We start from the raw sequence: 23,424 nt of genomic DNA on the forward strand, positions 1-23,424 counted from the left end.
GACTTTTCCTCCTGTTTATTTGTGTAATAAATGCAATAGTCTGAGAGCTGGCAGCCATGTACTGAATGAAAGAGGCTTCTACAGGAAGTCATTTGTTCAGAGGTAACATGCCTGGATAGGCTCAGCTGAAAACTGGCATGATAATAAATACCTAATGTTGATTCTAAAACTTAGAAGACACCTGATTTTATATTTGAGAAAATAACTACAGGAGTTATAAAGAGTGGCTAAGCTGTGACTTCAGATTCTGATTTATGTAAAAAGCACAAAGCACAGAGCGTCCTTAGATTGTTGATAAATATCACAGAGGGGGAAAGGATTAGCACAAGCTAACATGGTTTGTGTGTGTTACCATCAGGATCCCAAAACTGAATATCAAAAACTAACACAGAAAATAGATGCAGCTTAGCACTTAAATAACAAACACAATGCTCTTAAAGCTACAGTGCCTTAAAAAAAAAAAAAAGAAAAAAGAAAACACTTCAGAGACACTTTAATCCCTGAACGTCAACATTGTGTACTGATTATCCCCAGCACAAAGTAAATCTGAACAAGACTGATACAGAGCACTTTTTTTGTTACCACCTCTGCATGTAGCTATCCATCTACTGTGATCCAAATCATCTCATCTTATTACCATGATGATTTCCTTCTAGTCCAGTCTTGAAATATTATCAAATGAAGGCAGTCTATATCTGCAACTGCTGACATGGTCCCTTGTCTCCATCTTCCACTGCCTGTGGGTGTAATTGTGTTACTGTCTGCTCTAATAGAGCTTATGTGCTAATGACAAGACTCAGACAGCAGCCTAGCAGGGCAACAGCCCCAAAAGCTGCTCAGGAGGGATGACTTTAAATCAAATCACCGGGTCAGACGCTCATTTAGGCCTCGTTTTCTCATTAGACCAAGCTTTTTATTACTGTATCTTAGTATTTAACTATTTAGCACAAGGAAGGCAAACGCCAAACCTGCCGGTGCTCGGAATGCTTTCTCAAAACACAGCCAGCCTCCCTTTTTGTCAAATGGATCGTCTCCTTAGAGCTGAAGTGATCCAATGACCCCAGACAACAGCACTTGGGAAAGGCTGGGAAAACAGGCAGAGAAAAAAGTAAAGCCAAAGACAAGTAGGAGGTTTAACAAAAAAAAAACAAAAAAAAAAGCAGTATATCATTAGATCACCATCAAGGTCTAAAACACTTTTTTGGAAACAAGAGTATTGGCAATGTGTCATCTCAGCAGGAGTACAAGGGAGATAATAGTTTATAGGAGATAACAGAAAATCTATAATTGCCATCCACTCACAAATCTGATAAGTAACTTTTCTTGAGCAACCTTGAAATGTCCTGCAGATACACACAAGTACAGTAGCCACTGACGGCCATCACTCCTGTATACCTACATGAGGGCAGCGTCATTGTGGGCCTCCTCTGGCAGCAAACGTAGCGCCACAGTCCGTGTGAGGCCCCGTCTGAACCGTTGCCAGGCCTCAGAGTCACTACCACCCTGCTGCCAGCTCCTCTTGTACAGTCCTGGGACGTCACATATAAAACCATAGCTCGGGCTCTCCAGAGTTTCCTCTGTCAATTCCTTGTGCCTTAGCTGTGCAGTGCCCACAGTGAGGGAGGTTTCTAACGCAGACTGATGCTTACGAGCAAAAGTTCCGTCAAAAGAAGACTCCTTTTAATAAAATAGCAGTGGCACAAGTTCTTTATTCTCTGCAGTCTGATGTCCTGATATCCCAATATCCGGACAGTGCAACTTTAAAAATGATGCTGGAATGCTGGGTGTGGTTTCTCTTTGTGCCAGTTCTCCAACAGATTAGAATTGATGGAAACAAAAGGAAGAGGGGAGGGAGGGATATAAAGTAGGAGGGAGGGATGAGCATAAGAGGGAGTGAGAGAGAGCAAAACTGCTGGAGATTCAGAGTGAGTAGAAAGAAACTGATGGGACATAAAAGGAAGATAAAGAGGCCAAAGGAAAAGAAATAGACCGGGTGTTGTGTACGTAATGTGGTACGATGGATTCCCTACCTGATGGGTTGGTCCACCGGTTTGTACTTCCTGGATCTAATCTATTATTTATGCACTGGATACAGAGAAGGACACATGCTGCTGCTCTCAATATCATTACCAGCATGTGCATGGAGATGTAGAGGGACTGAAACTCCACGGTTTGTTGTTTCACATAAATGTAGAATACCTAAATTATTCATTCAGATGACAAGAAATGGCATCAAACAGAAAGGCTTAGTTCACCCAAGTTAGAACACCATATAATGTCTAGACCTACAGACAGAGTGGATTTTCTTCTGTGAAATTCTCAAACGGACTAGCCACAGAAAAAAGTGTAACAATTAGAAAGACCTCTTTGAGCAAGCACCTGGCGACAGTGGGAAGGAAAAACTCAGTTTTAACAGGAAAAAACCAGGCTCAGGGAAGGGCAGCCATCTGCTTCGACTGTTTAGGGAGGGTGACTCCATGTAATTCCTGGACACCGAGCTCACACTCAAGCCCTAAAGACCATCCAAATAATATTTATAATCGATAAACAAAAGTATTTATAGCCTGTTGTCTGAGCCTGGAGTAGAATAAACATCAGTCTCAGTTCTCCAGACATCAGTCTGAATACAATCCAAACACCACTTTCAATATACTAGAAGATTTTTTGTTAGCCCATAATAAAAATAAAGATCAGAAATGTACATATTAAAGTTCTGGGTAGACAGAAACATCGAGGTTTAAAAGTAGTTTGGCTTAGTCAGTAGTGATATTAATATTTACCCCCCAAGCACTTGCTTATGATGTTTTGTTGCTATTTATTCACACACTTTGTGTCTGAGGAAAAAAAAGATACTGTTTTCAGTTCTATTGGTGAATGCCATTTAATGATCATTTACCAACGACAGTATCAGCCAAGCATCAGTACGGCTGCATCCCTGCTATGAACCAAGGTAACTGAAAGACAGGTAAGTCTGCTATTTTCTTCCATTGTGTTGGAGGCAGAAATCTCAGAATGATGGATGAGAAATTGTGCAAACAAGATTAAAACAGCTGTTTTGCTTGCTGGAAATGCAACGCTAGTCTGACAACCGTCTGACCTGAGGATGTCAGGGTCTGCACAGGACGGGGGTGCAGCATGGACTACAAGTCTACAATTAAGCTGGTACTAAACCAAGGTGATGTATTACTGGAAACAAACTATTTTATTATTTTTTTGAATCAATGACATGGTAACGATATTATTTTTGAGCTCACAGGAATTAAACAGCAATATTTCAGTCCTTTCCGATGTTTTATAAATCATTTATAATTTATAGAATATACTTCATTTTATTGACCAAACAAATAACAGCTGATTAAACCTCAATTTAAAACAAAAAAAACAAAAGCAGGAAAAAAAAAACTGGTTTTTTTTTTTTTGGGGGGGGGGGGGGGGGGGGGGTTGTTTTTTTTTTTTAAAAAGTCAGGTTGAGCAAGCTTAAACTTTTTTGGTTCTATCCTCCACGTCTCATCAAAAATGAATATGGTGATTACCTTTTTTTTTTTTAAAAAAACCCAACCTTAGCATTAGTTATCGGAGCTATCTGATATGATCTGGACACAAAACACAAAAGTAAAGGGGGGGGAAAAAAGGTGCCATCAAACCTCGCAACCATCCCGTTTATACAAGTGAGGAGCTGACACTGTCAACTGCCAATAGGTCAAGGTATTTCTGTAGTGTATGTGTCTGCAGTGGACAAGCATTTATTCACTTCATTTCTCTATAAACATGTCCATCCGTCAAACCCTTAGGCACCAACATGCTAAAAAGCACACGGGGTTATAAATAATCTATGAAGCTCCGAGTTTCTGCTTTGGTACACACTTTGATCCACAGAGCCTTACGGTGTCACGAGGTCCTACATTTTTTAGCACACATGGCTACAGGGAGAACCAAAGCCAACAGCGTGTTAAGATACAGTCAGAGACATGCTGCCCTGGAAAACCGAATGAAATTCGAAATTGAAACTGCCTTCACACAGTCAAAGGTAACATGTAAGACAAATGTCCACAGCCAGCTTGATTTAGACTGTCTGGCACAAAGCTCAGACAGCAGGATTACAGGGACAACTTTTTACACACCTAAAGCTCACAGCGTCATATAGATCATGATGTCATCCTCCAAGGTCTGTTGTCGGGTAAAGTGGCCGCATCTATAGCCCATGCAGTAAGAGAGAACACGGCCGATCTACAGAAGTACATTATTCTAATCAAATCAGATTTTGGTCATATTTACCAGCTCAGAGCATTGAACTAACTCCATAAAATCGCTTCCATTGCATTTGCTTAATTCTGTTTACCACCCATAGAACAATAACAGTTTACTGAACTGCGTTTGAGTCCAACTGTGTAGCCAAATACGTATGCTGAGTGAAGCATTGTGTCTTCTGGCCATCATGAAAGGATGCAGGTGTAAGGTGCTTCAACAATATCTTGAATATCTGTCTAGTCATTACATCCTTTTTTTTTTTCTTTTTTTTTTTATCTCCAGTTTGTTCTGCGGGTGTCTGCAGTTCTCCTACTGGCCAAATGCAGGCAGGATTGAGAGAGTTACTAGAAAACTAAGTATTTGTGACAGAGCCGGGAATGTGCCGTCCGCCTCAATCTCGTGCTTCCTGCTGAAGTCTGTGTCTTCGGGAAAGGAAGGTGAAATGGTTCTCCATCAATAACCATTATATTAGATAGCCAAGTAAATGGCTCATCTGGCACATAAACCTTTAAATTCTCTGCGTGGCTTCCAGCTTTCCTCATCAATTGCTCTGCCGCTGCCTGTCCAATCCCTTACCTCTGTTAACCTCATCCATTACTTCATTAATTTAAAGCAACCTTGCCATGACCTGATTGGATGGCTGACATTACACTAAGCAGGAACTTAAAAGCTCATAGATGCACTCCACCATCAAAAGCAGTGACTTTCAAGCTATTGGTTACTGGGATTCAAAAGCCTTCTCTCTTTGCAAAGCGAAGACACCAGAGTGAAATCTCTTCTTTGAAAATGGCTGATCCAGATGTTCCGTTGCTGCAGTTTTAAAAGATTTTAAAGATTTAACGTGTTCTTTTTATGTGTCCAAATTTAAAAGAACTTGGGCCTCTGGAAACCCCTGTTAAATCATTGACAAATTAAAATCTGAATTTGTGAATTTCTTCTTGATTTCATTTTTTACCATGCTGTTCAAGGTCAAGCTTAAAAGCTGTTACTCCTTAAATCAGAAAAACAACTTAAAAAGACAGGTGTTAGGAGTTAGATTCACACAGAATTTGCATCATTACAGGACCTCTGACTCAATCAGAGAGAGTACATTAATTATTATGTTAATTAGCGACAAATCCTGTTACAGACAGACGTGCAGGAGATTTAAGTAGCTGCGGGTCCAGGCTGAGCTGAGCCGTCTCCATCTGTTTCTGTATCTCCGACTCACTCAATGTGTCAAAGGATTATTTTGGGGCTCGTGGGAGTCACAATGTCTAGAGGGGCAGTAGGGTAATGATATCTATACCTCTGCTCAGCTACACATTTCAATCACCACCCCTTGAATGACTGCTGGAAATCCAATTCCAACCCAGTGCTCTGTCAGAATATCTGAGTGACAGGGCAGGGATGATTCTGAATCCATGTCAAACGACAGGGATCATCTGTCAGTGTGACACAACCTACAAACATGTACTTAATATAGTTTCAGATCTGCCCGGCAACCTGCAGAATCAAGGGTTATGGTAAACACTTGGAACTAGGGGAAAGCAGGGGGTTTGACTTAGAGGGGACCAGATGATCAATTCAACAACTGGATCACATAAGAAATTATTAACTGGTCAATCACTTCCCTCTAAATGTTAATTAAATGTAACTAATTTGTTGGTTGCAGACTCGCATGTAGAGCCAAACTGTTTGTGCCAACCTGTTTGGATGTAAAGCAATGGCCCATCTACAGCAGGATGGAACCCAATGGTCCTGATCCAAGGACAGAATGAGTTCCACACACAGATAAAGGCAGAAAACAGGGCTGGCTTGGGTGTTCCTGTAAAGCTGCTCCCTCTACCTTACCCACGAGAATCTTTCACACACACAAAACCAATACTGTCATGAATTATATATTACTGAATGACTCATTATAGCTCGACAGGCTAATGGTAGCAGCAGCAGCAGCAGCAACAAGGATGGATCAGTTTGGACAAGAATGTGAGAGGAAAACACTACCAGACAGCAACAAAGTAGCTGTAGTCACATGGAGTGTTCAGTCACCTCCCCCCCACAGTCTTCACTGTGAAAACTTGAATTAGAGAACGAAGAAAAAACAGAAATTAGAGATAAGCCTAAGTGGGGATGAGGAATGCAGCACAAGAGGGGGCAGCTGTACATAAAACTGCTTCATCAGCTTCTCCGGTAAAATGAGTCTCCGATCATTCAGAACTGGCAGTGAGTGCTCAAAAAGTGCCGAAAGGCTCATTTTGTCAGCATTAAATGACAAGAAATGGCAGCAGATTATTTTAGACTGAGAGAAGAGAGCATTCTGTGGGTAAATAATAAGACCTATTATCTATCTTCTTTTTCTTTTTTTTAAATTCGATATTTCATCATGTCAGAGCATTCCTCCAGTCTGCGACATCTTATGTGTGCAGGAACGTCGAGTTTCTTTTCCATGACTTGGAGTTGGGACACCGCAACAAAGTTTGCATTTTTTGGTCTAATTTTTGCTATTTGAATCTAAGAAAGGTTTAAAGACAAGACAGCAGTGGAGATCCTTTAATTACACTACCACTCTGCTGATACCCTCCCAGCTCCTACAGATTCACACAAATTGTATTTAGCACATGATTAATGAGTAACAGCTGAATGACACAGATTCGCTTGACGCAAGGAATCTTTGCATTCCATGCTATAAGATTAAAGCACATATGACTTTGTGGGAATGCAATGATGAGCAGGAAATTTGGCACACACCATATAACTGGCCATTAACCAGAGACCAAAAGATGGAAACTTATTAGTGTGACTCAAGTCTTGTGGTGTCTGAGGATGTTTTGACCATCTGAGCTGAAAAATGATGACAGCCATAATTACAGCGTGGTTGTTTGGCTTTTTAACTCAAGTGTTTTGTTTACTTCCTCGTGAGTTTTGGCAAAGTTGAGCAAGATTTGGTTTCGGTGAGGGTTTTCTAGATTCATTATGATGTTTCCACTGAGTTGGGCCTGTACCCAAAAGAATACATGCCTTAAAGCTGCATATTCTAAGTACTGGTCTATATTCTAGATAAAGTAAGCAATGTTTCTTCCTGCTTAAAGGCCAATACTAACTGGTTTCCCAAACTATCATAATATTTATTGTAGTGATAATTAGAAACTATTACAAAGTTTTACACAGTAATATTCAGCCAGTATAGTAAAATTGCAAGGATTCCATATTAGCATGCCTCCGTTTATGGTAATTCTTTTTTTTCTTTTTTTTTCTTTTTTTCTTTTTTTTAAACCAGATTTCCCAACCTTAGAATTTAAAAAAAAAAAAAAAATGGCTGTAGCTTCTAAATCTGAAAAATGAAGAGGCAAGTACTGTTGAAAAAAGAAGTCCAGTTTTATAGTAAACTAGGAAAATGGGGAAAAGGGCTGTGAGCACTTAAGTACCACCAACTTGAGTGAGGGAACAGGAAGGGAACTAAAATAGCTCATTTCAGACAGTGGATGATTAAGGGGGTTGCAAATGCGAAGCTGCTATAACAAAGTGAACAAATGAAAATATGGAGCTGAAGAGGAGCATGAAATATCCCGTGTAACATTTGTTCAGAGTCGTCTTAGGTTAGTTGGCTTCGCACTCTGTACTCTGGAAGCCGGTCAGTGGGCTTTTTGGTATTTCCGTACTCATAGCTGTGTTTTTATGCTTGGACGGCCTGTCAAACAAATCATTACATATATCACACCCAGCTGGCAAACACAAAGGAGGACTTGTGCTGTGGCTCACATGTACAATTAAACTTGTTTCTCTTTCAAAGATCATGAGACCATGGCAACTATGGTCAATCTTCCCTCCAGCCTTTTGACACTGTTGCTACACGACAACTAGAGCACAGCTTAACCAATGAAATTACAGGAGAGCTCTGCAGCCAATCAGGTTTCTGCAGAGTCCTCACTTCCGACTGACATGTGTCTGAGACTCATGGGACAAAATGCTTAGACACGCTGAGAAGGCGGCAGTGGAATATATTCATGTTTGACTGTTCATTTAACTCGACGACAGTAATGACATGATGGTTTACTGATGGATAAATCTTTGTGCCCATAACAGGTGTTCTATTAAAAAGCATATGAAATATAAGCAGTATTTGCAGCTTCTTTAAAACAACAGCAAACAGAGTGTTTGTCTGTTGTTTTTTAATCTTGATAAACAGCTCAAAATTAATTTTTAAAATTTCTTTTATTAATAAAAAAAAAATCGTTTGTAGTTTTACAAAAATACAAACGATTTTGCCTCATCATGCATAATCTAAAGACCAAACAGAGGCACGCAAGACAACATAAAACAGCCAAGCAGATAGGTGCTCCGGTTCAACACTTCTGCCAGGCTGACTACTCACTCCTGAGGATGATTTGAGCGCGGCTGATCTTCTGCTGCTCCTGGGGGAATCTGTGAACTCTTGCTGCGGCCGGCATGTCTGCGGATACTTCTGCAATGTATTTCTCTTTTTAAACTCTGTCACTTACTCTGTCCTGTTGCACACAACTTTCCTTTTGCCTCGGTCTCTCTAGTCCAGCTGTGCAGTCGTCTGCAAACTCGCGTTTGATGCCAGAGACCATGAGCTCATCGAGAAATAGAGGGGGGGGGGGGGGGGGGGGGGGCTTCTGATGCAAGCGTGATCACACGCTGTCATGTTAAAACAAGAAAAACACATGCCAGACTGGTGTGGTGGACAGTTGCTGGGGGGAGTGCCGGACCCCAAAATGTTTACGCATTGCTCTCACTCATCTGTGACCTGCAACCCCCCCTCCTCCCGGTGGTCCAGGGACATACAGGCTGTTTCTATGAGATGAGGGATGAAATGTGCCTTTCTCTTCACCTCCAGCTCTCAGGTTTCACCCCCTCCTCTGCAACAAAGGTTTCACAACATCCAGAGCCACATGCTCTATACTGCTGGCAGGAACAGTGAGGACTCAAAATAAATTGATGAGCCGCACTTAGCAACTTTTCACACATCTCTGTGGAGACAAGCTTTTGCCAACTCCAACTGTGGCTACCCAGACAAAAAGAGCAGAGAATACAACTCTACTGGCAAGCCTGCATGAACGCTTTAACTGCCTAACTGCTAGCTTTTCTCTCCTCCATTTGGTGAATGTACATTTACTCAAGGTAATGCTCCATTAAAAGAACAAGCCAGGGGCAGAAGCTTTAGGAAGGTAGAAGTAAAATCCATGCTCTAATACAAAAAGAAGATATGCACAGAGTTCAAAGTTAAGCCTTAAGTTTTGAAAATAGAGGAAAAGAAGTCAGAGGATAAACAAAAAGGGGAAGAACAGCGTCTGTACAGTGAACATATCCCAGATATGTTTTCTTTATCTGGCTTCACTAAACCTGACACTAAACTAAACTAACATCAGCAATCAAGCTGCAAAGTCACACAGAGGTGTTAGCAACTGGATGTGTCAAATCAGGGTTTTCCCCAATTAAGGTGTAAACATGCTTCCATTAAAAGAGGCAATGTTGGAAGCATATGACTAGTCATAAGGTCAGAGGTCAACTGGCAGCTGACAGAGAGTCAAAAATACATATAAATGACAACAGAGTGTTGTAATAATGTCTGTGTGTGCCAAGTGCTTTGAGTGGTCAATAATCCTAAATAAAAGAATTAAAAACAAGTCCTTTTGAAGACAGGAAGGACAGCTGAAAAACAATGTGACAGTTTGTCATATTTAATCAGCTGCATACCAGTCAGTATTTAATGGACTGACAGCAAACACAACAACTACGAAAAATGAAATTCAAACCAGTAAGTAGTGCTTTATCATACAGATTTCCAGGATCCACAGAAGAAGGCAACACCAGGCTTTGGGAAGAAAAAAAATGTAAATGAACTGATGACTGACAGGAAGACGAAGTACACACACAGATGAACCTCTCTCTTCACTACGACAGACCGGTACAGCGTCTGCATCACTGCAGCCACAGCACCGATCAGTCTGTTGATCTCCTGCTCCCTTCTCCCGTCACTCGCGAACAAGACCCTGAGACACTTATACAGATATAGATGGGTTTGTTTTTTTTATATATACATGTTGGTATTTTCAGGAGATATGACTGACCAACTAAAAATATTACAACTGTAAAAACCTAAATTGGAGTGTCAGACTGGTCCATACTGACATGACATGAGTCCCACAATTGTTTGTCAGCTGCACATCTATGTCATCATCTCCTGATCCATCACACCTCAAAGGTGGCAAGTGATTTGGGTGAATAGTTGCCTCCCTTCCTGTAGCTGACAAGCGTGGCATGCGGTGTGGTCTTCTGCTGCTGTCACCCATCAGATTCAACATGCTGGGCATTCAGAGATACTATTTTGGGGTTTAACAATGGTTATTTGAGTTGTTGTTGCCCTCCTATCAAAACAGTCTGGCCATTCTCCTCTGACCTCTGGCATCAACATCCTAGCGACGTTTGTGCAGGAAAAGCACAGACAGGTCTAATGCTGGTCGCTTTTCGAAGCAGTGAGTTGGTGACACGCAAGTCAGGATGTGACAATGCTGTTTTTCTAACCCTTTATTCAAGAAGGCTATATTTAAAAAAGGAAAAAAAAGGGATGCATGCATCAACCTATGACCTCATGTCCACCTTTAAGTCTGCAATTCTCTGCTCAGACCTGACAGAAGCGGATTACCAGCCAGACCACAACACACGGCTGGCAAGTCTGTGACCCATCCCTCCCTCTCCTGATCCTGGCCTTCCTTCCCACCCTGCTTTGGCCTTTTTAGGAGAAAAGGAATAACAGATAAACTATGTGTGGGCTGTCTGCGCCCTCACTTATCCACATGTGAGCTCACTTTTAGAACAGAAGCTGGTCCAAGTCAATATCCAGCAGTGAGGTGACGAGCTGGTTTCAGTGACGTAAGACGGCGACAGAGTCGAGTGTGCGGTGTTTGCAGAGGTCACCCGCAGTAAATGCGCATGCCTACTGTATACAACCCATCATCAAAGTGATGAGTGTTTGCCTTTATTTTAAGTGCTTGTAGACACGCACATTTTCCACATGGCAGCAGTGAACCATATCTATTCTCTTCCCTCACTCGGAAACTATTCTGTGCTTTGTTCAATCTCTCACTCACACATTCCTAGCCTCAGATAAAAACACACATCACATAATTCACTCACCTGCATGTGTGGGAATCCTTAAATAACTAAAAGTGTGATGCTATTGGGCAGCTTTGTTGGCCAAACAGCAACAACGTATAAACTGATTTCCTTCCTCTCTCTTAATCCTCCGAAACAGCTGAAATCGTAATCTTCTCTGGCTATGCGGGTCAAGCTCGACTTCAAAGACATACATCAAAGCATGTCCTGATCCGGAGAAGCATTTATGGGAGGAGGAAATCAGTTCTATCTCTGATAATATTGAGCATGGGCTGCAATTGTAGAGCATCTCTTCATTAGAAACACTGTGGAGGGTTCTCAGGGGAAAGGAAATAAATCAGTGAAGTCATGGAGGGCAGAGGTCATCCTCACATGGTTTCCACATGTGCCAAGATACTTTAATCCACTGTCAGGGCTGATTTATCTAGGGTTTAATGCATGAATCCTTGCTATAGCTAAATCGAGGCACTTGTAATATGATGTTGTCCCATCATCAATTCATATGTTCTATATTTCTGGCTTCTTGCTAAAGTTTTTGTACACTTAGATACATTTTCTTTAGAAGCACTCTCAGGTTATGAACCCATCTTTTATTCAGTACATCTAAAAAAAACAAAAACAAAAAAGTATCCAAATTAGCTATTCTCTTTGTTCCTAGGACTCAAAGTGATGGAGATAAAACTGGTGTCATGTGATAGAACTTGTGTATTGAACTGAAACGACTAGTGTTTAATCTGCCTGCCTTCTCAACAGGAGTATTTTAGATCGTGCTTATGGCATGCTGTTCCAACAATCCTGGCTTGTCAGTTGATCTCTGTATCAGCAGTGATGCTGGACAACTGTAACTTCTAAGAGCCAGAATGAAAAAAGTTCAATCTGAAGAAAAATAAATAAATAAACTAGCAGCACCAAGAAGAACGAGATGGTCCTTTAGCAAATGCCTCATGGAAGTAGTAACGAACTAAGTATCTGTGCCATATAACATGATTTGGTCCTCATTACCTTTGCATACACAGTCTGCTGCACTATTTGTTGGAATATTCAGTGGTTTTTGCTTTCTGCTCTTGTCAGATTGCACTCGGTGGCAGCAAAGGAGACAAAGTTTAAATGCAAGTAAAAAACTAATATGTCTGGACTAAAGTTCAGTTCCATCCACCCTAACTTGTATCATAAGTATTAAAGTATCAGTTGGAATAATTTTTAGTCTTGTTTACGTGAAACAAAAATTGAGCCCAGCGATAATTTGTTTGGGTAAACGGCAGTTGAGATCACAAGAGTTTACCTGGCGGCTCAGCTGATACCCTTCTACACCTCAAATAGAGTGTTAGGTTCTTTAACCCCACGCAGCCTGCCCGCAGTTACAGCTACTGCAAGCCACTTTGCAACCTAACTAAACCAGAGACATCTCTGCTGCAGTGTCACTACTGCAGATGGAAATAACAGCCTTCTTTTGACTGAACGGGTCCTGACTAAAACACGAGAGCAAAAGCAGCTGTGCAAATTAGTCTGACTGGAAAAGCTAGCTTCAGTGACTATGCTCATCCTGCTGCTTGTCTTGTTCCAATTAAGTGTGCTCACTGGCCAAGGCCGCGCCATACGATTTACATCTCCACTGATTACTCAGTAGTTCCTGTAGAGGATCAGGTCACATGTTTCCACCATACTGTGAAGCACTTTAGGTAAAAGGTTAGACAGCTAGTTATAATTCTGCTGAACTTTATATTTGAGCTGCAAAGCAAGTCAAAATTTTAAATTCTTTAAATGTTCTTTTTGTCTTTGTTTATTAAAGTGGTCATGGTATGTCACATACTGTACACCACATCAAAGAAAAGCGATTTAGAACAATTATTAAAATGGTTAAAAGCTTCCACTGTATGACTGCCATGCACATGGTAATATCAGTGATCCCACTCTGAGGGCAGGGCCCATCCACCCACTGAGTGAGTGACGGAGGGCAAACCCTATGTGTCGCAGGGGGCTGTCAGGTCCACGGGTAAATGTGGCTGGAATAGGCGCCACTGAGTGCAGCTGTCACGACAGAAATACAGTAGCAAAACAGTGGGGTGAAAGAGGAAACCCTCTGGCTTCTGTACGGAGCTGACTGCACCACAGAGGGGGGGGGGGGGGGGGGGGGGCAATGTGAGAAGAATGAGAAAGACAGAGGGAGCAGAGAGGAAATCAGGCGAGTGAAGGAAAATTAAAATGTTAGAGAATAAAGCAAGCAGCAAAGGAAAACGCTGGAGGCTGAAGTCTTTGGCTGTGCCGTTTTCTCATAAGGCTCTTGTGGGGGTAAAATACACAGCAGAGAAGTCTAGTTAGTTTCAGCCATCTTGCGTCACTTAAATGGTCCGGCTAACATTCCAGCTTTGTGATACGATTTAAGGTGATTCAAGTGCATTTAAAACTAATGTGTATACAACCTGACAAGAAAACAAAGATTATATTTTTATAGACCACAGTTTGGTCTGAGCTTCATTATAGTGATACTGTAAATTAGCATGCTTGCACATCCAACTTAAAGTTTTTTGATCCGGTGTAACACAGTATTATGATTTTAATCACAGTTTTTTTTCTAAACTGCATTGAAATAGATTTCTAAGTTTTAGACATACTACAGCACCATAAGACACTTTAGGGGATCAAAACTTTCAGTATTTGAAGCGAGCAGGAGCAGAAAATTCTAGCAGAAGCCTCTCAATAGTATCACCATTATACACCATCACCAGCTGCTTCTTATACAAACAAATCACAGCAACATTTCTGCACATCTGTAGTTGTTTCACTCTAAAACTCAAAATGGTAATCCCAAGATAACTATAGTATATACTCGCCCAGCTGTGTTTGTCTTTAATTTTCTTTCTTGTGATTAATGACTTCTGTCACTCATAGTTTGAATGAGCATTTCTCAAGGAAGCAGCAACCACGCTGAATATACACAATCACTATATGACTGCAAAATACAGATAAAAAAAACATGGTTAAACTCTCAGAGACACTGCATTAGTACTTTTTTTAATGTAACAGTTAATGTAAAATTGAAGAGCTAAAAAAAAATTAAAAAAAGCCATCAAGATACATCCACTACTTTATTGGTAAATGGTAAATGGCCTGTATTTATATAGCGCCTTACTAGTCCCTAAGGACCCCAAAGCGCTTTACATATCCAGTCATCCACCCATTCACACACACATTCACACACTGGCAATAGCAAGCTACATTGTAGCCACAGCCACCCTGGGGCACACTGACAGAGGCGAGGCTGCCGGACACTGGCGCCACCGGGCCCTCTGACCACCACCAGTAGGCAACAGGTGAAGTGTCTTGCCCAAGGACACAACAACCGAGACTGTCCAAGCCGGGGCTCGAACCAGCAACCTTCCGATTACAAGGCGAACTCCCAACTCTTGAGCCACGTGAGCCACGTTTTATTATCCTAAAACGCTTGGATGCCAGCACCTATTGTAGGAAAAACAAAACACGACCCTCACAGTTCTACACAACTGTCCACATTTAGCCTTCCTCTGGTCGTATTAGGGATGACAAAATCCTGGCAATTCCCTTCAGCTCTGTTAAAATGTGTCCTCATGTCATTCCACTCTCACTCTAAAGTCTGTTCTGTCTCTCTCACGCAAACACACCACACATGTCTTAGCCCCATTAGCTTGATGAGGCGCATCTCTATCAGGTTAATTAGTGGATGGGATTAGAGTGTGATGAGAGGCATGGCTTAGGGAGAGGGAAGGGAGCATGGAGTAGCATCTGGATGCTGGGATTGCAAAAATACAAACAAGCTGCAATTAAAACCATCTTTTTTGTATTAAAATGAGGTGCTTTAATACAACGGATGTTTCTAAAGTAGGGAAACATCCATCCCTTCCTACATATGCGCGAACGTAGACACGCAGGAAGTCAGTGGAGCAAGTGTGTGTTTAGAAAGCCAAGGTCATGGAAGTTTGAGCCTGCAACTATTTGCTGGAAATTGGATTCAGCATGAATGTGCGTGCTGTGAATATGGGGCGTTTCTTGAAGTGAACGAGGCCGTTTGTGTTTTGATCAGATCTGGGGTCGATATTCAATGTTTGATAAATGAATTTCTTGCGAGAAGTAACTGCTAACCAAGCTCAGCAATGCTAAAAAATAAATAAATAAACCACCTCATTAGCATTACCTCCTGGCTGTGCTTTCAACTTGAAATGAAAATCACGTTTCAAATGGGTTTGTTTTTTATTTTTTCACGTTTCAAATGTTGACTTCCCGCAACAAATTAAGATGTTTTACTCTAATCGTTGCTTCTGGAAAAAAATGTTTTGTTCACTCAAAAAACATTTTTATTGTTGACACGTTTTTTAATCCTTTTTTTTTTTTTTTTTTTTTTTAAGCATTAATCCCATGTGCTACACCTTCGTGCCTCTTAGCATTTCATATCCAAAAATTGCTCTTGCCTGCAGAGTTGAGCAGAAGCACAAGTTAGTGGTTCTACTTCCAGTAAACACAGGTCCAAAAATGCAGCAGGAGCTGGAGTTTAATGCTACATTATTAGATATGTGGAAATCTCTCAGTGCTCTGTACAGGTACAAGCTCTGAACTAGTGTTCTTCTTTTCAAACATCTTTGTTAACATCCCTCCTTTGGAATGCTCAAAAGAAATAAAATTCATCAGCGGTCTCTGTTTTAGTGGAGGCTCAACATGTTATGAATACAATCAGAGGATGAAACCTCTGAAACGGAATTAATATGAACAAACTACTGGCAGTGTAAATGAGTGGGCTCTTGACATGTTATATTTGTTATGTTACAAAAATATTGAACCCCAGTGTGGGGAGTTGAAAGCTGCTTGCTCAACTTGGCTGACACAGACATGCACAGGCTGTATAATATACAGTGGGGCAAAAAAGTATTTAGTCAGCCACCGATTGTGCAAGTTCCCCCACCTAAAATGATGACAGAGGTCAGTAATTTGCACCAGAGGTACACTTCAACTGTGAGAGACAGAATGTGAAAAAAAAAAAAATCCATGAATCCACATGGTAGGATTTGTAAAGAATTTATTCGTAAATCCGGGTGGAAAATAAGTATTTGGTCAATAACAAAAATACAACTCAATACTTTGTAACATAACCTTTGTTGGCAATAACAGAGGTCAAACGTTTACTATAGGTCTTTACCAGGTTTGCACACACAGTAGCTGGTATTTTGGCCCATTCCTCCATGCAGATCTTCTCGAGAGCAGTGATGTTTTGGGGCTGTCGCCGAGCAACACGGACTTTCAACTCCCGCCACAGATTTTCTATGGGGTTGAGGTCTGGAGACTGGCTAGGCCACTCCAGGACTTTCAAATGCTTCTTACGGAGCCACTCCTTTGTTGCCCGGGCGGTGTGTTTTGGATCATTGTCATGTTGGAAGACCCAGCCTCATTTCATCTTCAAAGTTCTCACTGATGGAAGGAGGTTTTGGCTCAAAATCTCACGATACATGGCCCCATTCATTCTGTCCTTAACACGGATCAGTCGTCCTGTCCCCTTGGCAGAAAAACAGCCCCATAGCATGATGTTTCCACCCCCATGCTTCACAGTAGGTATGGTGTTCTTGGGATGCAACTCAGTATTCTTCTTCCTCCAAACACGACGAGTTGAGTTTATACCAAAAAGTTCTACTTTGGTTTCATCTGACCACATGACATTCTCCCAATCCTCTGCTGTATCATCCATGTGCTCTCTGGCAAACTTCAGACGGGCCTGGACATGCACTGGCTTCAGCAGCGGAACACGTCTGGCACTGCGGGATTTGATTCCCTGCCGTTGTAGTGTGTTACTGATGGTGACCTTTGTTACTTTGGTCCCAGCTCTCTGCAGGTCATTCACCAGGTCCCCCCGTGTGGTTCTGGGATCTTTGCTCACCGTTCTCATGATCATTTTGACCCCACGGGATGAGATCTTGCGTGGAGCCCCAGATCGAGGGAGATTATCAGTGGTCTTGTATGTCTTCCATTTTCTGATGATTGCTCCCACAGTTGATTTTTTCACACCAAGCTGCTTGCCTATTGTAGATTCACTCTTCCCAGTCTGGTGCAGGTCTACAATACTTTTCCTGGTGTCCTTCGAAAGCTCTTTGGTCTTGGCCATGGCGGAGTTTGGAGTCTGACTGTTTGCGGCTGTGGACAGGTGTCTTTTATACAGATGATGAGTTCAAACAGGTGCCATTCATACAGGTAACGAGTGGGGGACAGAAAAGCTTCTTACAGAAGACGTTACAGGTCTGTGAGAGCCAGAGATTTTCCTTGTTTGAGGTGACCAAATACTTATTTTCCACCGTGATTTACGAATAAATTCTTTACAAATCCTACCATGTGAATTCATGGATTTTTCTTTCACATTCTGTCTCTCACAGTTGAAGTGTACCTCTGGTGCAAATTACTGACCTCTGTCATCATTTTAAGTGGGGGAACTTGCACAATCGGTGGCTGACTAAATACTTTTTTTGCCCCACTGTATGGGTATAGTTTCCTGGTCTAAAAGGTGAAGCCATGTTAATGTGCCTTAAATCTGCAATGTTTTTAATGGCCACCAAGACGCAAAATCTGTGGTTTCAGTCCGATAGCAGTTTGTGAGTCCTCTACTGGGCCATGAGCTCAGTCAAAATTTTAATGGGTTTATGGACCTGAAAGTCAGTAGAATGTGCAGTTCGACCATCATTCCTTCTTTACACATGGATTCAAAACAATAAGATTGTTAAGAAATCAGTTTTATCCCAGTTCTTTGTATTCCTCGAGCATCCAGAGATGGCACCGGACTCAGTAGTCATTTTCACAAAACTTTTATTCATCTTTATTCATCTTCATTTAAGCATGCACTTCTAGAAGACAAGGCCGGTGTCCCTCTGCAAAAATCTTCAACCCTTTGTTAGTTACAGCCAGCTTTATAGAAGCGACCCCATCATAAAACCCCCTACAGTGTGCTGCAAACTCTGTCTGTGTCTATGTGCACGAGCACATGAATGCCTACATGTGCGCGTTCCCACGTGTCTATGTGAGTGCTCGTGTGTGACTGTGTGCACATACCTGTGTGTATGTGTGAGTGCACATGAGTGAGTGTGCGTGTGAATGTGTGTGCGTGACAGTTAAAACACTGTGGGTGTAGGTAACTCCCTAGGTCATAAAACCTTTCTCCCTTCCAAACCACAGTTACAAATGTTTAGACCCCCACCTTAAAACATCCTCTGGGGAATTTCCACTCAGTGGGGGAGAGGCCTCCTACAATCTACTCTTAAGTTCACGACACAGTGAGGCCTTTATTACTTTAAGGGCAGTATCAATGTCTCTACAATAGTTCTACATTCTATGATAACACATTTCTAAACTCTAAAATAAGCTAAACATTCTACAAGATGAAGTAAAAAGTCATCTGAGGCTTCAAAACAGTAATTCAAAAACAAGTGTCTGCCTATATCCTCTAAGGACGACAGTCAAAATGCTAAATTGGAAATGTCCATCTTTTATATACAGTATAGAGACAGGCCAGTTATTGGTCAGCCTGATTAGAGGGGCTGATATTCAGAACATTTAAAATCACTGGTGTTATTTTGAAATCATGAAAAAAAAAAAAAAAAAAAAAGGATCATGGTGGCTAAACCTATGCAGCCTGCAAAAGAGAAAAGGTATGCTAGCAGCTAATTTAGCAGGCTGCTAATGACCATGTGACGCTCTCATGCCATTACATCTGTTACTATTCTTTGTTTTGATTTCTTTAAGAAAGGGAAATCCACATGTAAAATGCAATGTGAAAACAAATCTACAGAAGCGTAGCTCTCAGTACAGAGAGAACACGACAAGAAATATGACTATGATTTCTCCAAATCCCGACAGCATGCAGACACCAATATATCGTCATGTTTGCCCATCTTCAGGAATAACAGCACCAAGTGTAAATGCAGATCTGATCTAAATAAAAGCTATAGCTGAATCCTGTATCAGGATAAGCTATATAGTTTGTGCATGCATAATTTAGATATTCAGTTATCATGTGGTGGAGCTAGAAAGCATGCATGCTCAGGAGGTCTCACCTGTGTCCTGCGAATTAAGCACCTCCAGTGCATGCATCATGGCACTGGCAAATACGTTTGCATCCTCCTTGCTACCAAAGTTGAGGCCGTAGACTTGTCGGGCATCACGCCACTGGTGGAAGGTCTGTGTGGCCTGGTTGTACTTCAGCCCCTTGGGAATGGCACAGTTTATCACCACCTGCAGACATCCGTGAATCAGAAGAGAGAGGAAACGGAGACAAGACAGGAGAGGTTTATGACTTCAAGTCTGAAGGATCATAATAATAATAAAATAAAATATCTCCAATTAAAACACAATATGTCAACCTTGTAACACTGTCGCCTGTTATGTTGTTTAAAGTCACTTTTACTTCCTCGTAAGTAGACTTTATGATCCCCTCACTCTGTGTCTAATTTAAGGCACTTTAAGTGTTCACATCTGAGGTTTTTACTGTTCGGGGCACACAGCCAAACAGTAATGCCTCAAGGTACTCCCAGTTAAATAAGACCAATAGGGAGGGGTCCCAAACCATTTTCCCTAGAACCTAAAGGAACTGTCTGAACATTTTCCTTTTTCTACTCACATGCAAAGTCAAAAAGTATTTTTAGAAAAATCAAACTTTTGAAGCAACAAGGGGAAATTACTCACATTTGACTTGTGTATTGGCTCATATCACAGTACAAACATATTCAGTTCCATCATCAGAGTGCCTACACAGCTGAAGCCTAAAGTATCCATGTGGTCCATATGGATAATGTGTGTATTTTTAAAACATAGTTAGGATTCTGTTTAGGCTTGAAGTCAGGGATATGACTTTAGTATTTTATTCGTTAAGTTTTTAAAAAATTGATATATTTATCATTATTAATATTATTTATCATTATTATTTTAGCAATATTTCATTCACTGGAGCCTGACCATCAGATACTGGCATTTTAAGACAGACAGACACATTTTAAAAACCACATATGGTGAATGATTATTCTTTCAGACCATAAACCATATGGTCTATAGATACAACAGTGTCCAAATATGACCTTTTGTGGCTCAAAAGCAGCCAAAACTTTAATATCATGGCTTCAGTTTGCACAGTTGAGAAACAAGTGGTGATGTCACAATGGGTGGCAGCATTCTCCAAGTTACCTTTAATTTCAGTCATCAAGAGGAGAAAGAGTCATGAGTCCAATACGATTCCTACTTCATCCTAAAAATAACATTACAATACTGTTTTCCCCCCTAACAGCTATGCTTCTGTGGCCATCCACAAGCTCCAACACATCCAGAACTCTGCTGCTCGTATTATCACCAGGACCCCTTCCATCCATCACATCACTCCTGTCCTGCAGCAGCTTCACTGGCTCCCGGTCAAATATTGCATCAATTTCAAAATACTCTTGTACACATTTAAGGCTATTCATCATCTCTCCCCTCCATATCTCTGTGATCTGGTTCAGATCACCATCCCATCTCGGTGTCTCAGATCTTTCTTCTCTCTCTCTCTGTCCCCTCTCCCCGTCTCGCCACCATGGGGAGCAGGGCTTTCAGCTGCTCTGCTCCTCGACTCTGGAATTCCCTACCTCCTGATTTTAAAAAAAAATATATCATTTCCTTCTCTCTCTTTAAGTCCAGACTCAAAACTCACTTGTTCAAAAATAGCTTATCCCGCATAACCTCTCCACTCTATTTTAAATTTGTTTTTATGTGTTATGCTTTTATGATTGTGTAAACTGCTTGCTTTTATTACCGGTATTCTGCTGTGTACAGTGTCCTTGAGTGTTCTGAAAGGCACTTTCAAATAAAATTTATTAATATTATTATCATCATCATTATGTCCCTCTCTATAGTGTCTTTGCTATGTCCGTCTTTTACAGTTACTGTATTTAAGATTTCTGAACCAAACAAGCTTCTAAAACCTTTGAGAAGGCTATTAAGGCTTATTAGTATACATTATTTGCAGTAGATTTATTGGATTGTTAGCATGCTAACTTGCCTTCTCTGCTGTTAAAGTCCAACCTCTTTTTCCCCCACAATGAAAGCATTCATATTTGAAGCATCATAATCAGCATTATCAGTGAATTCACACACACACACACACGCTTCATTTTGTTACAGTTCATCTGATATAGCGGATATACCCTGAAAAGATGTGTAATGCGGTTTAATCTCATAATCGCTGTGCTATCTCTCGTCCAAACTAATAAGGAGAATAAATTCAAAACATTCCCCAACAGGGACCCAGCAGCTTATCACACAGGGCTTGGTGGTGTGTTTTGATTTCTGCCGCATCCTGATTTAAATGAAGGATTACTGTACTGTACTGACACTAGGCTTAAAGGTAATATTGCAAAAATACTTCAGAAGACGATACTGCTACTTTGGCAAAAAAAACCAGCTCTATGAGTGCTAATACCTGTAATCAATCTGCTCATTTATAAAGAAACAAGCTTTAGCACCAGAGCAGACATTTATTTGACTATGGAAATGGTCTGTTGTCGATTTTTGAGTTTTTGCTAATGTGTCTCTGGTAGGCAGGAAAGGATTCCCATATTTGCTTTGTATTGTTGATGGACTGGATAAGATGACAAGCAGCAAATGTGAGGAGGAACTGTGTAACTGCAAATGTTTTGTTGTGGATGGCAGTGAAACAAATAGAGGAAATGGTAAGATAGGCAGTGCCACACAGTGAGAAATCAGGCTGAAGCCCAAGTGTGAAGCGCCAACACAAACACAGCCAGTCCAGCCTCTGACTCGTCCATGTTTTTACAGGCCTCATAACTGAGGATGCGCACACTCCAGCCAGTCAATTTTTAGCACGTCTGTATTATGAATATGAAACATGTGTTCCCTGATATTAATGAAAATCCACTGTCTAAACGCTCCAATTTGCTTTATTAGATATGTTAAAATTCCAAATGGTTACCAGATCGGAGGTTGGAGGAATGGGAAGCTGCCATAAGCATTGTTCACTAGCCGAGTTTTTATACACAGATTTTGTGGCATTCCAGAAGAAAGATAACCAACACCAAAGGTTTAGTGCAATTTAGTGCGAATGTGCAATAAATGCACATGCAGAGCACACTGACAGCTGTTTGCAAAGGTTTGCGCAATAAACACAATTCTGAACTCATACATTCAGCTCATCCCTCTCACACATTGCATTTCCTGCAGGAATGTTTGCCTTTTCACAATTCCACAGATTTGCCCCAACTTTTGCATATAACTGTACCCACTGTGCCTCAGCTCTGATTGGGATGCTTTCATCTAAACTGAGGATTATTGTCAGCTTCGGGATTATTGCTCTGAAGCTATGAGCCATTTGAGCTAATCTGAGTTTCTTTCTGCTCAAATGTCCTCACCAGGACTCTGCTGTGTAGGACTAAATCATTATGTGTTCATACATGCATGGCTTGCTGTAATAAATATATGATGGTTACTTATTCTTACAAATAAAAGCTAACCAGGCAGCACGATGTGCTGACATGCACAGAAAAAAGAGGAACAAGATGGTCAAGAAGAAAACAGTTGAAGACTCAGAATACAGGTTCAGTGGAAAGTCGAAAAATATTATGGCAAAGTGCAAGTAACTCAAGGTTATTTCCATCCTTTTCTGTTGTCACTGAATAAAGAAACCATGTCATTCACGTGTGAATCTACTGAAACACCCAGTGGGTCACAGCATTTGGCTGTTGCTCTCTGAACCTGGTTCTGCAGGAGGTTTCTTCCTGTTAAAAGACAGTTTTTCCTTTCTACTGTCAACCATGTGCTTATTCATACGGCTCATGTAATTGTTGGGATTTTCTCTGTATTATTTAGTCTTTACCTACAACATACAATAAAATAAAAGGCAACTTCAAGCAGCAGTTGTTGAGATTTGGCACTGTATAAATAAAATTAAACTGAACAGACCAGTAAAGACAGCATTATAAAGTATAACTCAAATTTGAGCACTCAAGTAACTTTTGCAGTTTTTTTTCCACTGAGAAAATTTATGTAAAACTACAAAATAACTACTTAACACTT

At 41.0% G+C, this 23,424-nt stretch overlaps 1 protein-coding gene across 5 annotated transcripts in view; it reads right to left on the reverse strand.

Moving 5' to 3' along the window:
- Positions 1-23,424, reverse strand: part of enah (ENAH actin regulator) — a 149,102-nt gene that overhangs the window by 43,690 nt on the left and 81,988 nt on the right. For 4 of the 5 annotated variants that reach the window (XM_085372730.1, XM_085372731.1, XM_085372729.1 and 1 more), the window contains exon 3: positions 19,425-19,602. In XM_085372730.1, the coding sequence (XP_085228856.1) occupies positions 19,425-19,602 (178 nt within the window). Of the gene's footprint in view, positions 1-8,602; positions 8,811-19,424; positions 19,603-23,424 lie in introns of those variants that run through there. The other variant, XM_085372732.1, reaches the window with a different exon arrangement.

Source organism: Diplotaxodon limnothrissa, linkage group LG15 (assembly GCF_057381915.1).
Source record: "Diplotaxodon limnothrissa isolate DT_005_m linkage group LG15, D_limnothrissa_male_GT1.1, whole genome shotgun sequence".
Classification (NCBI taxonomy): Eukaryota; Metazoa; Chordata; class Actinopteri; order Cichliformes; family Cichlidae; genus Diplotaxodon; species Diplotaxodon limnothrissa.